Source organism: Oncorhynchus nerka, linkage group LG20 (genome assembly GCF_034236695.1).
Source record: "Oncorhynchus nerka isolate Pitt River linkage group LG20, Oner_Uvic_2.0, whole genome shotgun sequence".
Classification (NCBI taxonomy): Eukaryota; Metazoa; Chordata; class Actinopteri; order Salmoniformes; family Salmonidae; genus Oncorhynchus; species Oncorhynchus nerka.
The window spans coordinates 48,966,064-48,982,694 of NC_088415.1; the positions used below are offsets into that span (position 1 = coordinate 48,966,064).

The 16,631-nt window shown below is 41.6% G+C and overlaps 1 protein-coding gene and 1 pseudogene across 1 annotated transcript; both read left to right on the plus strand.

The window, feature by feature from the left end:
- Nucleotides 1-16,631, plus strand: part of LOC115101921 (serine/threonine-protein kinase mTOR-like) — a 93,656-nt pseudogene that overhangs the window by 10,793 nt on the left and 66,232 nt on the right.
- Nucleotides 6,208-7,547, plus strand: LOC115102700 (intelectin-like). Its single transcript, XM_029622923.2, has one exon. The coding sequence runs from the start codon at nt 6,255-6,257 to the stop codon at nt 7,245-7,247; it is 993 nt and encodes a 330-aa protein (XP_029478783.1). The 5' UTR covers nt 6,208-6,254; the 3' UTR covers nt 7,248-7,547.

A 16,631-nucleotide genomic window follows, 5' to 3' on the forward strand; every position in this document is an offset into this window, starting at 1 on the left:
CCTAGTTAGCTCCTACGATTCAGTGTCAGTTCATATCATTCTATTACATACAGTACATGCATACCGCAGAATGATAAATCATGCAATTATTATGCTCAAGATAACCAAAAGCATTTAGCTGCAAACGCCTGTTCTCACCATCTTCAGTTCAATTCATCTAACTTTCTTTCATGGCAACTCCTAAGCAGGCCATGTCATTTGTTTCATAGTCGATATATAATCATATTTCATGACAGTGTAATGGTTAGCTTTGTTTACAGAAGGATGAAAGAAGACAATGTCTGTCACGAAGAGTTAGGGAGTCTTTGCAGCGTGTAGATGGTGCCGGTATCATTGCATATTTCCCATCACCTGATGAACAACCACAGTACCAGTCTGGTGTTAATCTTTCTGTGCTGTATTGACGTATCCTGAAAATGACATCTGCTGCTTTAGATGGAACAGTCGTATCTCAGTTATTGTTTTCATATCTACAAAAAATAAGCTATTTTTCTTTACTTTCAGAGAGCGAGCTGATCAAGGGGTCGAAACTGTAGATTTTGCCAGATGTTCACTGTCTGGGGACCAGGCCGTGAAGCGTTATTGCTGGCAATTGTCCACGACCAGAGGTAATTAAACTGTTCTATGTTCTTTTTCTCTCCATCTCGTCCTGGTCTTGTTGTACATGGAACCTGTCTCGCATGTATTAAATAAAAAAAAACTTAAGATGTCAGCTGCCAATTTTCAGATTTTACACCACATAGTCCAGTGAAAATAGCTGTGTTTATCTGTTGCTGCCAAGTCATGATTTCCCTGCGGGGTTAGCCTTGCAATAACCAAGTGGTGAGACTCATAGCCCTCTATTTAAATGTTTCATGTACATTCCGATAGGGGTCTGTGTCAAATACAGTATCGTCTATTGACATTATCTTCTATTGTTTGTCCTCGTGTCTGTTTTTCAAGCATAAAGTACTCTTGCCACTTAGTGTGGACACCAGGTGAGACCACACGCGCACACACACACAATCTCTTCACTTCATCTTTCTCCCTAAATCCTCTAGGTTATATCAGCTGTTTTGATGAACCCCTCCCTCATCTGAACTGGCTGACAGGGCACAGCATGATCATGGGGAGGTCACTTGGTCGGGTCAACAGGAAGTATTATTAAAGAGATGCTTTACATTGAAATTCAGATGTTGTAGTCCCAGCATAAATGATCCAAGGTCGGTTTTGCATTTCACCTCCTGATGATTATGATGACTGACCTTGTTAGAATAAAAAAAAAACAGGCTTTATCATGCTCTCTCTATATGTCTCTCGTCTGGTTAGGAGACACCACATTTGTAATAAACTGAGATAATTAGGGTAGCACTGTAATTCATTAATCATATGCTGTCTGGCGCTGTTCTTATCTCTTTCCCTTTCAGTCTAATCACCTCTCTCCCAAACTTTCTTCCTCGTTTTTATAATATACACCGTATGTGCATTGAAGTTTTTATAATATTACAATTATCATAACTATAATGCATTTATGTATTTAAAACATCTGGACAATGAACTTCTTTCAATAAAGCGTTTCGCGTTCTCCGCTGGTTGAAATTAAGTATCTCATTGAAATACTATCCTGTGTCCTCAGATTAATGCAGATGAAGGGAGTTAGATATGCGTAGGTTTTTTTCTGTGTGAATTACAAATCAGCCTTTACTTAAATCATGTTTGTAGTCTGTAACTATGTAATAATGTGTAATCATTGGTCGCAGGAGTGGTAAACACTGTTGAAGTGTAGAATTGTAATCCGGACATGCAGACACAGCATCATTCAAAGAATGGAGTTTGATACTCCTGGTATTGGATATGACTGAAAAATAATCTAATTCATACCTGAACCACACCTTTATTTATGAAGGTAGAGTACATGATCAGTGAATATATTAAATGTATAGGCTACAATGTGGGGATCTCATGCATGGTAATAACTACATATACATGTACAGTGGAAGTCGGATGTTTACATACACTTAGATTGGAGTCATTTACTCGTTTTTCAACCACATTTCTTGTTAACAAACTATAGATTTGGCATGTCTGTTAGGACATCTACCTTGTGCATGACACAAGTAATTTTTCCAACAATTGCTTACAGCTGTATCACAATTCCGGTGGGTCAGAAGTTTACATACACTAAGTTGCATGTGCTTTTAAACAGCTTGGTAAATTCCATAAAATGATGTCATGGCTTTAGAAGCTTCTTATAGGCTAATTGACACAATTTCAGTCAATTGGAGGTGTACCTGTGGATGCATTTCAAGGCCTACCTTCAAACTCAGTGCCGCTTTGCTTGACATGGGAAAATCAAAAGAAATCAGCCAAGATCTCGGAGAATAAAAATGTATACCCACACAAGTCTGGTTCAACCTTGGGAGCAATTTCCAAACACCTGAAGGTATCAAGTTCATCTGTACAAACAATAGTAGGCAAGTATAAACACCATGGGAGCACGCAGCCATCATACCGCTCAGGAAGGAGACGAGTTCTGTCTCCTAGAGATGATTTGGTGCGAAGTCTCGCGGTTCAAGCTCCATCTTTTAAAGGAAGAACCACTGTAGGCCTAAAGAAGCATGATATGAAGAAAATGTAGACTATTCCAGATGAAGAGAATAGGTCCTGTGGGCTACACTAGTTCATTTAGCAGACAATATTTGCTTATTCTGTGTCAGTATTTTATAGTATGAAGAATACAATTCAATAAAGCGGAATAAAAATACATGTTTTCTCCAAATGATTTTAGGGAGTGTGCACATGCGACTATTCTGTGTTGAGCGGTTAACAAATAAATAGGAACTATATGTTTAGTTATCAATGTAACTTTAGTAGTTTTAAAAACTTCAGGCTGTATGTTTGGATTTTTAATACATTGTAAGACTGCATGATGAGACTATAATAATGATTTGAAAAAAGTTGGAAAGGCATACATTTTGCGCAGGCTGTACACGCTCTAATAGGCTCTAATTCACAAATTGACAAGCACTCGATAATGCCTCAAATTCCACGGCGGTATCCCCTTTGTGGCTGTAATGCACCTTAAAATAATCCATGCCCATTGTGGCCCAGAGTGATGCCTTGTACCCTTCTCCCTGAGTGTGCTGCACAATCCGAAGCATCTTTCTCACAGGCTACAAGTGAAGACTGACACATCGGGGACACAACTACTTGCATCCTTGTCCAATTCCAGCTTGCATATTGAAGATATTGGAAGAACTGTCCAGATTACCTTTTGTCAACCAACAAGATGAGTAGGCCTAACGAAAAGCAAAAGCACTAGCATATGTCAATCTACTATCCCCCAGTTTATGTATACCAGTTAGGCTCTATACTCCTTGTAAAGCAGATTAATGTGCTTAAAGTTATTTGGCCACTTTAGTTGTGACAAACTTTATTAAAACATATAGGCCTATGGGCTAGGCTACGTGAGGTGTGCGACTATGATTCGAACAAGTCAACCATTGTTTCTTATGCTGGGCATCATTCACAAGTGATAATATATAATTCACAGGCTAATATTGTCACCCATCAGACTATTTGTGATTTAATCTTGTCTTTACATTTACAAAATAATGTGACATTTGATTTAGAATGGACCATTATCATGCACCTGTATCAACAGGGGCAGCGGGAATAAATACATGTCATCTATGCACGCCATTCTACTTGGTTTATTTTCATGCCAGCCAGGTAGGTTATACTCATGTTGTAAATATAAACAATGTACTAAATATTAGGAAAGTTGAGAAATAAGTATAGTAGGCATAGCCTACAGAAAGATGATAGGATGCTCTTATTAGATGATAGGGTCCTCTATTTATTATTGCATAGCCTATAGAAATGCTGTGTAACATGAGCTCACGGGCTCTCATGACGTGTTTGATTAGATTTTCGGTTACATTTGCATTGATGTCAGAGTGATTAGCGGGACAATAGAATGCTGAGTACCAGGCAGTTATCAAGTTTGGTAGGCTACTAATAAACTTAATTACTGTGACTAAACGGTCATGTGGAATTTGACTGCCTTTCAGACTTGTCACTGCCATGTGGCGGTAATACGTCACCGCAACAGCCCTACTCATGACTCCATTCTATTCGCACCAAAATTACGATATGCTTCTCTGAATTGCCTTGTGAAAGTCTAACACTAAGTTCAGTTTTTATAATTTAGCTAGTCATGTTGGCAATAGAACAAGCTTTCAAATAATGCCATCTGGACCAGATTGCGATTTATAATGGACAGTTTTTGGTTTGCCTAAACAACACTAATTGTGTGACGGGGATGCCAAACAAAACGACCACAAGTGTGCTAACTGTAGTTCCTCAAAAGCACAGCTAGGAGTGTTCAAAAGAGCACCTTATATTTGAGGACTCTTCTTTGAGTCAAAATGCATTGAAATTACTTAAGAACTGTGCACACTTTGGAGAGGGCTATATATGTGGCCACTTGGAGACACCAGCAGACCTCTCACTGAAACCCTTGTCAGTTTTTGGTTACGGCTAGACGTTCCGTTAGCGGAACGACAACATCCTGTGAAATTGCGCGAAATTCAAATTAAATTATTAGAAATATTTAACTTTAAACTTTCATCAAATCACAAGAGCAATACACCAAATTAAATCTTAACTTCTTGTTAACCCAGCCGCTGTGTCAGATTTCAAAATGGCTTTAAGCAAAAAGCAAAGCATGTGATTATCTGAGGACAGCACCCCATCATACATACACATGAAATCATATTTCAACCAAGCAGGTGCATCACGAAAGTCAGAAATAACGATATAATTCATGCCTTACCTTTGAAAATCTTCTTCTGTTGGCACTCCAATATGTACCAGAAACATCACAAATGGTCCTTTTTTTTAATAAACTCTCTTTATATCCCCAAAATTTCAATTTTATTTGGCGCGTTTGATTCAGAAATACACTGGTTCCAACTCGCCCAACATGACTACAAATTATATAATAACTTAGCTGTAAACTTGTTCCAAACATTTCAAACAACTTTCGTAATTCAACTTTAGGTATCCTAAAAACCTAAATAATCAATACAATTTAAGACTGCATATATTGTGTTCAATAGCGGATAAAATCAACGTGGAACGCATGACCTGGTGCGGCCAACAAACAAAAGAGTACACTTGGCTTGACACTCAAAGGAAAGGGCCACTTCATTTCTCAAAGGTAAAACATCAACCAATTTCTAAAGACTCACATCTAGTGGAAGCTATAGGAACTGCAACCAGGTGGCTCATAAATCTAGTTCCCCATAGAAAAGTCATCTAAATAAAAAAAAATCCTGGATGGTTTGCCCTTAGGGTTTCGCCTGCCAAATAAGTTCTGTTATCCTCACAGACAGAATTTTAACAGTTTTAGAAACTTTAGAGTTTTCTATCCAAATCTACGCATATCCTAGCTTTTGGGCATGCTTTTCATCCAGACGTGAAAATACTGCCCCCTTTCCCAAAGAGAACTGTGCACACCAGCAGACCTCTCACTGAAACCTTGTCCATTTTTGGTCTTATGTTGCACCTACCCCAAATCTTTACAGAAAATAATGAATTAATAATCATGTTACTGAATATATCCGCAGTGGTTTCAGATTTCGTTGTCAACAAATGCAGCAAAAAGTACAGTAAATGTGAAATCAACAGTAGTATTTGGATTCAATGTTTGGTTCTGTGTGGCTCCGTTGGTTGAGTATTGCGCTTGCAACTCTAGCGCTGTGGGTCTGATTCCCACGGGGGACCAGTACGAAAAATGTATCCACTCACTACTGTAAGTCGCTCTGGATAAGAGCGTATGCTAAATTAGAAAAATGAAAGAATGGTTGTCTTCTCAGATGAACTGTTGTTTTCCTCACCTTTTAGTCTAATAATCTCAACTGTTCCCTTTTATTTTCTACCATGGTTATGCATATGCTTTCCACATTTCTTCTCTAAGAAGCATTTCAATTTAGCCCTATCCATATAGACCTCTTCCCACAAGTGTAAAGGGTTAAAATTCCAGAAATCCTTTGGAGGATTCTGGACTTCCTGCTTATTCCCTCCTGATTTCTATGAATCTTCCTACCTGGGTTTTTGGAAAACCTCCAGATTGAGAAAGATACCGGAATTTAGCAACCCTATTGACAACTAAATCAAATATTAACTCCATTTGGATGTTGAACTGGTCTTTGCCCAGTCTGTCAAAGAGACTAGAGCACGATACTGAACAGATACTTTACTGAGGATAAATGAAGCATTGTTTTCTCCTGATGATGATCCATCTACTGATGGTTCAACTGCCTCTATTTGTAAAAGCATTACAAGAAAATGGGCATGCAGAGGCTCCAGTAGCCACAACAGTCTTGAACGGTTTGGAGAGGCTGAGAAACAGGGCCAGTTTCATTGCCAAAAGCTGTAAGGAAATAAGAGACAGATATGACCAAAAAGAAGATGGGCTGTACTACCTCACCACAGCCAACGGGGTGGTCTACCAGACCTTCTGCGACATGACTACTGCTGGCGGTGGCTGGACACTTGTGGCAAGTGTGCACGAGAACAACATGTATGGGAAGTGCACAGTGGGTGACCGTTGGTCCAGCCAGCAAGGCAGCAACCCTAACTGGCCAGACGGAGATGGAAACTGGGCCAACATGGTTACTTTTGGAACCACAGATGGTGCCACCTCAGATGACTTCAAAAATCCTGGGTATTATGACATCGTGGCAGAAGACATGTCGGTGTGGCACGTTCCCAACAACTCCCCTATGGAACACTGGAACATAGCCGCCATCCTCCGCTACCACACAGAGAGACGCTTTCTCACCATTTATGGGGGAAACCTGCAACAACTCTTTAAGCTCTACCCAGTGAGATATAATGCTGGGGCATGTGGCAACACAGGACCTGCCATTCCAATCGTGTATGACTTTGGGAACATAGAGACCACCAGAAATTTTTACGGGCCCAACATAAGAAACCAGTTTGAGCCTGGCTTCATTACTTTCAGACCAATAAATAATGAACGTGCAGCCATGGCTATCTGCTCTGGGGTCAAACCAAAACCAAACACTCGCTGCGACACTGAACATTACTGTATTGGTGGTGGTGGACACTTCCCTGAGCAGGCCCCTCGTCAGTGTGGTGACTTCCCTGGCTTTGACTGGAATGGCTATGGTACCAACACAGAATGGAGTTCATCAAAGGAGATTACTGAAGCAGCTGTGTTACTCTTCTACCGTTAAAATCCATTCTATTGATTATCAATGCCTTCAGATGGCAAGATGTAAAGATACATTTAGTTAATACTGATGCTTATACTATAATCAACATCACAGCACTATGATTTGCATTTCTTTAATCTATAAATTCCGAATACATACGTATCGTATTTCCCTGTTTTCAAATTGAAAGAGACTATTACAATTTTGTGAATATGAATGACTGAAATAAAGACTACTCTAAAGGGTATATAAGTTGAGGTGTCAATATGCTTTGTCTTGTTGGCATGAAAGACATGCCAAAATGTATAGTTCGGTTAACTTTACTGTTCGCTGTCAAATCCCAATATGTCCGTTCCCTGTGGAACTTCAATATTGCAACAAATTACATATTTATTTAACTTGCTACAAACCAAATACAGGTTCTGTACTTTCACATACAGTGCCTTCAGAAAGTATTCACACCACTTGACTTTTTCTATATTATATTGCTACAGACTGAATTGAAAACTTATGTTTTTTTTTATTTAAAAAATAATAATTTGGTCACTGGCCTACACACAATACCCCATAATGTCAAAGTGAATGTTTTAAAAGTCAAGTATTCAACCCCTTTGTCATGACAAGCCTAAATAAGTTCAGGAGTAAACATTTGCTTAACAAGTCACATAAGTTGCTTGGACTCACTCTGTGTGCAATAATAGTGTTAAACATGAGTTTTGAATAACTACCTCATCTCTGTAACACACACATACAATTATCTGTAAGGTCCCTCAGTGGAGCAGTGAATTTCAAACACATATTCAACCACAAAGACCAGGGAGGTTTTCCAATTCCCCGCAAAGAAGGGCACCTATTGGTCAATGGGTACAAAGAAAGAAGATATTCCTTTGAACATGGTGAAGTTATTAATTTCTTTGGATGGTGAATCAGTACACCCAGTCACTACAAAGATCCAGGCATCCTTCCTAATTCAGTTGCCGGAGAGGAAGGGAACAGTTGAGCGATTTCACCATGAGGCCAATGGTGACTTTAAAACAGTGACAGGTTAAAGGCTGTGATGGGAGACAACAACATTGTAGTTACTCCACTACTAAATAATCTAACTGACAAGTGAAAAGAAGGAAGATTGTACAGAATAAAAAATATTCCAAAACGTACATCCTGTTTGCAACAAGGCAATATACTGCAATCATTTTGGCAAAGCAATTGACGTCTTGTCCTGAAAACAAACTTACAGTGGTTCTTCCTTTAAAAGTTGTGGTGCACTGCAGCACAGCTTGCGGGGTGCTACAGAATTTTATGGCAACGTGTCAGCCATTGTTGGGAGTCTCATCACTTTGGACTATGTCGTGTGCTTTATTCTCTCAGCACCACATAGAGGTAATGTGAGTGTGGGAGTCTCATCACTTTGAACTATGTCGTGTGCTTTATTTTCCCAGCACCACAGAGGTAATGTGCCGGTGCGCTCGTTAATATTTCTTCTGAAAACTTCTGTTTCCTGTAACCAATGATGACTACATCAACACGCATTTTAATTGTACAGCGGTAGTCATGGTTAGTGAAATATACAGTCTGAGGATTTGAGGAAACATTACATAAAATGTAATGATTTTACAAAACTGATAAATGATTTATCTACTGCAACAAAAGCTCTCCATCACAGACCAGTTTACTTCCTGTTCTTCCAGTTACCATTTGTTTGTGGTTGCCATCAAAACTCACCCCATGACTCTTTGACTCTAGCCAAAGCACCATCGTTACAACAACCCAGCCAATGAAGCATAGCTGGCACTCTCCTATATTACCGATTTTTAGTAATGACAACAATACAGGTTTTCCTGTATAGAAAATAGACCACATCGCACTCGAACCCACCACAGTTATTCAACTCTCCTTTGTAGCGCTTGTCTTGTTTCTCCAAGGAAGCGTTGAATATCAGCTAACCAGAAGCATGCTAGTTTCAACCCCCTACACTATGTCTGGGTATGGTCTTTCGAACCTGAATTCTGGGTTAAGTCCCAAATGGCACCCGATTTCCCATACAGTGCCATACTTTTCCCCAGAGCCAATAATGGGGCTCTGGTCAAAAGTAGTACACTATATAGGGAATTGGGTGCCATTTGGGATGCAAGTCTAACCTCGATACTTATCACTAGCGGGTCATGGCAGAGCCAGAAAGAATCGGGTACTTTCCTAGTCCAAGTAGAAAAAGGGAAACAGAACTCCATCATTCGTGGGAGCTGTCCGCCCCATCCCATTGAGAAATCGTGTACAGGAAAATCAGTTAGTTCCACAGAAAAGGTCTACCCACAAAGAAGAAGAATCCCTTTTGGAAGATGAAAATTTTGGCATTGGCAATCACTTCTCACAAACAATATTGTACAGGTTGCATCTGTATGCTTTATAAATACAAACGTCCAATTGACATTGCTGATGCAAAACAAGTTATTTCGTACCACATGCCCTGTTATATTTTTTGACCATCATACCAGTATAAGGATGCATAGTGTGCTACCTATACCAGTCGCTCCCACTAGGTGTACCATGAGCTCTGTATCTGGTCCTTAGATTGCCCTTTGTAACTCTACTGGCTCTATTGTGTCTTCAGCTCCTCTGTTAGGTGCCAACCTGGACGACTAGCTCCACATGTTGCTGCCTCCCAAAAAGTACATTTTTAGTACAGCTCTGATTCAAATGAGTATTTTCATTCCATGTTAAATTTTCTTTCCCACCCTCTTACCAATTTGTACTATAGAATTTACTGTACCGAAGAAATGGGGCCTACTTTCGTAGATACAAAGTGCCAGGGTCTTAGGTTTTGTTGTCACACTCTGTTCATTAACCATCTGGGCGGGATGGAGGAAATGTGTTCATAATCAATCAATCAAATGTATTTATAAAGCCCTTTTTACATCAGCCGATGTCAAAGTGCAATACAGAAACCCAGCCTAAAACGCTAAACAGCAAGCAATGCAGGTGTAGAAGCACGGTGGCTAGGAAAAACTCCCTAGAAAGACAGGAACCTAGGAAGAAACCTAGCGAGGAACCAGGATCTGAGGGGTTGCTAGTCCTCTTCTGGTTGTACCGGGTTGAGATTATAACAGTACATGGCCAAAATGTTCAAACGTTCATAGATGACCAGGAGGGTCAAATAACAATCATAGTGGTTGTAGAGGGTGTAACAGGTCAGCACCTCAGGAGTAAATGTCAGTTGGCTTTTCATAGCCGAGCATTCAGTGTTAGAGACAGCAGGTGCGATAGAGAGAGTTGAAAACAGTAGGTCTGGGACAGGAACACGTCCGGTGAACAGATCAGGGTTCCATAGTCGCAGGCAGAACAGTTGAAACTAGAGCAGCAGCACAGCCAGGTGGACTGTGGACAGCAAGGAGTCATCAGGCCAGGTAGTCCTGAGGCATGGTCCTAGGGCTCAGGTCCGGGAGGGGAGGGCGAAGGAGAGAGAGAATTAGAGGGAGCATACTCAAATTCATAAAGGACACCGGATAAGACAGGATAAATACTCCAGACATAACAGACTGACCATAGCCCCCCGACACATAAACTACTGCAGCATAAATACTGGAGGCTGAGACAGGAGGGGTCAGGAGACACTGTGGCCCCATCCGATGATACCCCTGGAGAGGGCCAACCAGGCAGGATATGACCCCACTCACTTTGCCAAAGCACAGCCCCCACACCACTAGATATCTTCAAACCACCAACTTTCTACCCTGAGACAAGGCTGAGTATAGCCCACGAAGATTACCCCCCACGGCACGAACCTGAGGGGGGCGCCAAACCTGGACAGGATGATCCCGTCAGTGACTCAACCAACTCAAATGACGCACCCCTCCTAGGGACGGCATGGAAGAGCACCAGTAAGCCAGTGACTCAGGTTTTGTCCGAGTTTAAAACGAAAACATTTGCCGCCTTCCACTTCCTTATGTCTGAAACATAGGCTTCCAGGGAGGGCAATTTTGGGGCTTCACCATGTTTCACCGAAATGTACAGCTTTGTATTGTCTGCATAGCAGTGAAAGTTAACATTTTTGTTTCCCGAAAGACATCACCAAGAGGTAAAATATATAGTGAAAACAACAATGGTCCTAAAATGGAACCTTGAGGAACATCAACATTTTCAGTTGATTTGTAATCATCCACAGAGACAAACTGATATCTTTCCGACAGATAAGATCTAAACCAGGCCAAAACTTGTCCTCTCCAAAAGAATGTCATGATTGATGGTGTCAAAAGCAGCACTAAGGTCTAGGAGCATGAGGACAGATGCAGAGCCTCGGTCTGACGCCATTAAAAGGTCATTTACCACCTTCACGAGTGCAGTCTCAGTGCTATGATGGGGTCTAAAACCAGACTGAAGCGTTTCGTATACATTGTTAATCTTCAGGAAGGCAGTGAGTTGCTGCACAACAGCTGTTTCTAAACATGTTGTGAGGAATGGGAGATTCGATATAGGCCAATAGTGTTTAATATTTTCTGGTTCAAGGTTTGGCTTTTTCATGAGAGGCTTTATTGCTGCCAATTTTAGTGAGTTTGGTACACATCGGTGGATAGGGAGCCATTTATTATGTTCAACATATTAGGGCCAAGCACAGGAACCTCTTGATGGGTGGGCATAGGGCAGAAGTGCTCCCATTCCGATGTTCCTCTCAGCTTGTCAACACTCTCCCAGTGCACTTTGGTAGCTGAGCTGTGTTTGGGGTGTTGTTTATCCATGTTTCAGAGGTACTGGGATCCTCGGCTTGCACATCATTCACCCATAGTCATCCACGCACACCCCTTCAATCGACTCCTGTGCCATCACAAAGTGCCACAGCGGTAGTAGGGAGGGTTACTCTTTAAGAGTCGATGATGTCACCCCCCCCCTTAGAAATCCAACCCCACCACATGCAGGGAAGTCTGGGCCCGCAGCAGCTTTTGATCAAACCATCAAAAGATTCGCCAGTCTGTCATGGGTCTCTCTTATCTCTCCTCTTTTCCTCTCCTTCCCTGCTTTAGTACCAGATCTTTATCCCCATGGTGAACAACGTGATGTTGAAGGATCAAACACCAGCGCTATGATGTGCTCATCTGTCGGATTGTCAAGGTCAGTTTTTGGTCTCACGTTTTTTGGACAGCACGTGTTATGAAATATGTTGAGATTAGCGAGGAGGCAATCTGTGAGAAACGCACGCGGCAAGTTTGAACAATTATAATTCCAATCAGACAGTGTAATAGAACAGAATTAATTGAGGCACCTTGCTTAGTGTGTTTCTCTGCAGGAAGGAAATGAAACTTGTGGGCAGAACAGATGTTTAGAAACCTCGGCTCACTGAGTGTGTGTGTGCGCATCATCATGATAACCGTGTTTATCTCAGGGGTACACTTTGGCAGAGCAGGAAGAGGACCCTCTAATCTTCCAGCTGCGCAGTAATCTGAGCGACACAGCAGAGGAGGGGCCAATGAAGAAGCTCCACGTCAGCACCACGGCCCTCAGGAGGAATAACATGTAATTTCCATTCCTGAACTGTGTCTTCTATTATGCTTCCATTTCAACTATTTTTTTTTTTTGTCCTCAAACAGGTAGTGCTTTTGGTTTTAGAGGCTGATTATCAAATCATTTCATGATCAGAGTTGATAAGTACTTTTTCAAATAGTCAGTTTGTGGTGGATATATAAAACAAATATTTGACAGTCTGCTCAGTTTACATCCAAATTTCCCTCTCCATAAGACACCAATGCACAATGATTTTGAAGTGCCTTTGTTACAGCACGTCTAATCATTTCAAAACAGTGCGAGAGACTGACCTGTCAGATCTGCTGATTTCTTCCCTCACCCAACTGACGCCATGTGAAGCGCATTAATGTGATTTTTGTGGCTGAGGCGCCTGAGCTTGGTCCTGCACTCGTGATAGTCGCTGGCCCAAATCTACATTCCCCTGGCCAGGTATAGCTATTCCCTCCCTCCACCACCCTTCCGAGCACCAAGCAGTCGCCCATTTTCCAACAGAGGTCCACTCTCATTTCCACTCTTAAACCAAATAATATTTTTTTTACTGATATATCTTGACTGGTGTTGCATCCACAGGCTGTTTTTATTTTCTAAAGCCTAGCCAATATGATGTGGCCATTCAGCAGATTTACAATTCAAAGATACTTGCAATTCACTGTGACTTACAATTGACTAAAGGTGCATAAACAACACCATTGCTGTTGAATTTTTTTTTTTAAACATTTTTGTATATTCTTTATTCATAACTATCTAACCGAAATACACAAAGCATCCAATTAGAAAACACATTATTTCTGTATTAGTGATTTGAGCCCCAAAAAATGCTTAATGAATGAAACTATCACTATTACGATGAAACATTCACCCCCAGAATCCATCATACTGATTGTGATCTGATCTAATGGATGTTTATTCTCCCATCCATCGTTAGTGATCTGTTCATTACAGCTTCCCTGTCGTGCTGGTTGGAGCTGAGTGAGGACCAGCAGGATGAGTTGATCCGCAACATCGAGGTGGCCTTCAACTCCCGGGACATCGTCGAGTTCACCCTGCTCAATCGGGCCATGTTCATGGAGCACAGCGATAAGGTGGGTTCACATTCAGAGCAGGGCCCTATAGAATGGGTCTTAACCTCCAGTCCTGGATAGAGCTACTTGGTGTGCACGCTTTCGTTCTAGCCCTGCAGTAACACACCTAATTAAAATAATAAACTCATCACTATCCTCAATCTGGGCCCTTATTAACTGAATCAGGTGTGGTGATAAGCTGGAATAAAGGCCTGCACACCCGTGGCTTGCCCCGTAGTTGGAGAACCCTGCTTTAGAGCAATGTCACATCATTAATCCACCCATCTAAGAAATGTCCTGTGTTGTTTCAGGTTCCTCTTCCTCTGAGAGACAGTGGCATTGTTCTGCTTGGCGAAAGGGCTGCCAAATGCCATGCATATGCCAAGGCCCTCCACTGAAAAGAGCTGGTTTTCCAGAAGAGTCCCTCATCAGGTAGGAACCTCAATAAGAGAACACAATGATCAGCAGAATCCATTTTGAGTGAATAGGGGAGTGTTTGGCGGGTCCATGCTGTACATTTCCTGTGCTTCCCAGACTTGGCTATAGCCAACATCAATTGTTGAGACATTCTATGGGTAGCTACTGAGGCAGTGCGGCTACTGTATGGCTGGAAGATTTCAAATTCCCCTTGGGTTATAGAACTCTTGCTTTTGTTGGGTCATACTGCACTTTTACTTTGTGAAGCCTAACCATGAAATTGATAGAATGGATGATGTGGTGCTTTTAATGGCCATTTTCTTTGGCTTCCCCGTGTCAGTATTGGTGGAATGCGTGTGATGGCACATGGTTGGGGAGAAGAGATGTACATTCCCCTGAAATAAGAATACCTCCGTTTGATATGAAATGTGACTCACCACCTGGATTTGGTCTTATGTAGCAAAATGTAGTTTTTTACATTGGATAAAAGTAGAGACACAGAGGTTACAAAACGGTATATCATACACTGCATTTGAGGAAACAATGGGAAAGTAATTCTGCTTTGAAAGTTGATCACCCTGTAAACTCACTTTAGAGAAAATCTCCTTTGAATGTTTTGATATGTAGTGAAGAGCTCCTCTTTGTCTACACCCATTCAGCATCGTTGACACCCTCTTAAGCTTTAGCCCCACCCATCTCGTTTCGCTCTCAGAGCGTTCAGAGTGCACACTTGACACTGGCCGATGGAAAACACGAAAACAGCCTAACCAGCTCTGCTGGCAACAATTTCATTACGCTTTTTTGCCAATGTTTACTGACACCGGCCATATTCAACGGGTGTTGTACACTTTAGCTTAAGACATTTAGCTAGGTAGCTAGGTAACATTGAACCTAGCTAGGTAAACAATGTGTAAGATCACACACTTAACTTAACTTAACATAACTTTACCTGCCGCCCAGGTAACAATAACTAGTTAAACAGCAATGAACATGGTGCCAAATCATGTCATTACTACCCTGCATGAATCTGCTGGGAGCTAACCAACCAGGTTCAATGTTAGCTAGCTAACATTAGGCTCTAACTAGAATAGCAAACAGCTCTGGGAAACAAATAATAGCATCAGCTAGGGAGCCAGCCAGCCAACGTTAGCTAGCTAGCTAACAGTACACTTTAGCTTGAAATGAAACCACTTTCTGTCAAAATTAGAAATGTGTAATATCTGAAAATGTAGCTAGCTATCTTACCTGTATACATCATCATGCATGATGGACGCATCTCCCTGTCAGGAATGCCATACCATGGTTGCCCATAGTTTGAAGATGTAATCCAGAGACAGGTGTTTTCTCCATCTCTTTAACTATCATTCTCTAATTCCATTGATTTCAAAACTCGATCCTCCAGAAAGTGGAGAGCAACACTTATGCAGCTCCACTACACAATATAATTTTTTTAAAGCTGCGTTCGACAGGATTACCAACAGACTGACCAGCTCAAATAGACAGAAGTTCTCTATATGGCAGACCAATCTGAACTCATCTCTCGGCACGTCCAGCCCACTCATTATCTCAGCCAATCATGGCTAATGGGAAGGTTGCTTGCTTTGTGTGGCTTAACCAACAAGGCTTGTAATATAACTATTTTATTCATAATTACAGATGGCATACAAGTTTGTTATTAAGTCACATAAAAGTTCACATGTTCCAGAAGGCATTTCTGGCAAAAAACACAAATGGCTCCTCTGTGAAGTTGTGACTTGCGACATGCACCTCGTTTCCTGAAAAGGGTAACAAATGTTTGTCTGGTACCTCACACACAATGAATGTGCAATGACTGGAACGACCGGCCATAGTGAATGCTTCTTGCTTAGGCCTAGTCACTGTAGCATTGGCAGACTTCACCTTTCCCAAATAGGAGTCTGTTTTGAGTTATAACACAGAACAGGTGTCCACCTCAATGCAAATTCATATATTACACTTTGGTTGTAGTTCTTCCATTACATAACTTCCAGTCGGCTTTCTATTCCACAACAAAGCCTCCTTCACTCACGCCGCCAAGCTTACCCTAGTAAAACTGACTATCCTACCGATCCTCGACTTCGGCGATGTCATCTACAAAATGGCTTCCAACACTCTACTCAGCAAACTGGATGCAGTCTATCACAGTGCCATCCGTTTTGTCACTAAAGCACCTTATACCACCCACCACTGCGACTTGTATGCTCTAGTCGGCTGGCCCTCGCTACATATTCGTCGCCAGACCCACTGGCTCCAGGTCATCTACAAGTCCATGCTAGGTAAAGCTCCGCCTTATCTCAGTTCACTGGTCACGATGGCAACACCCATCCGTAGCACGCGCTCCAGCAGGTGTATCTCACTGATCATCCCTAAAGCCAACACCTCATTTGGCCGCCTTTCG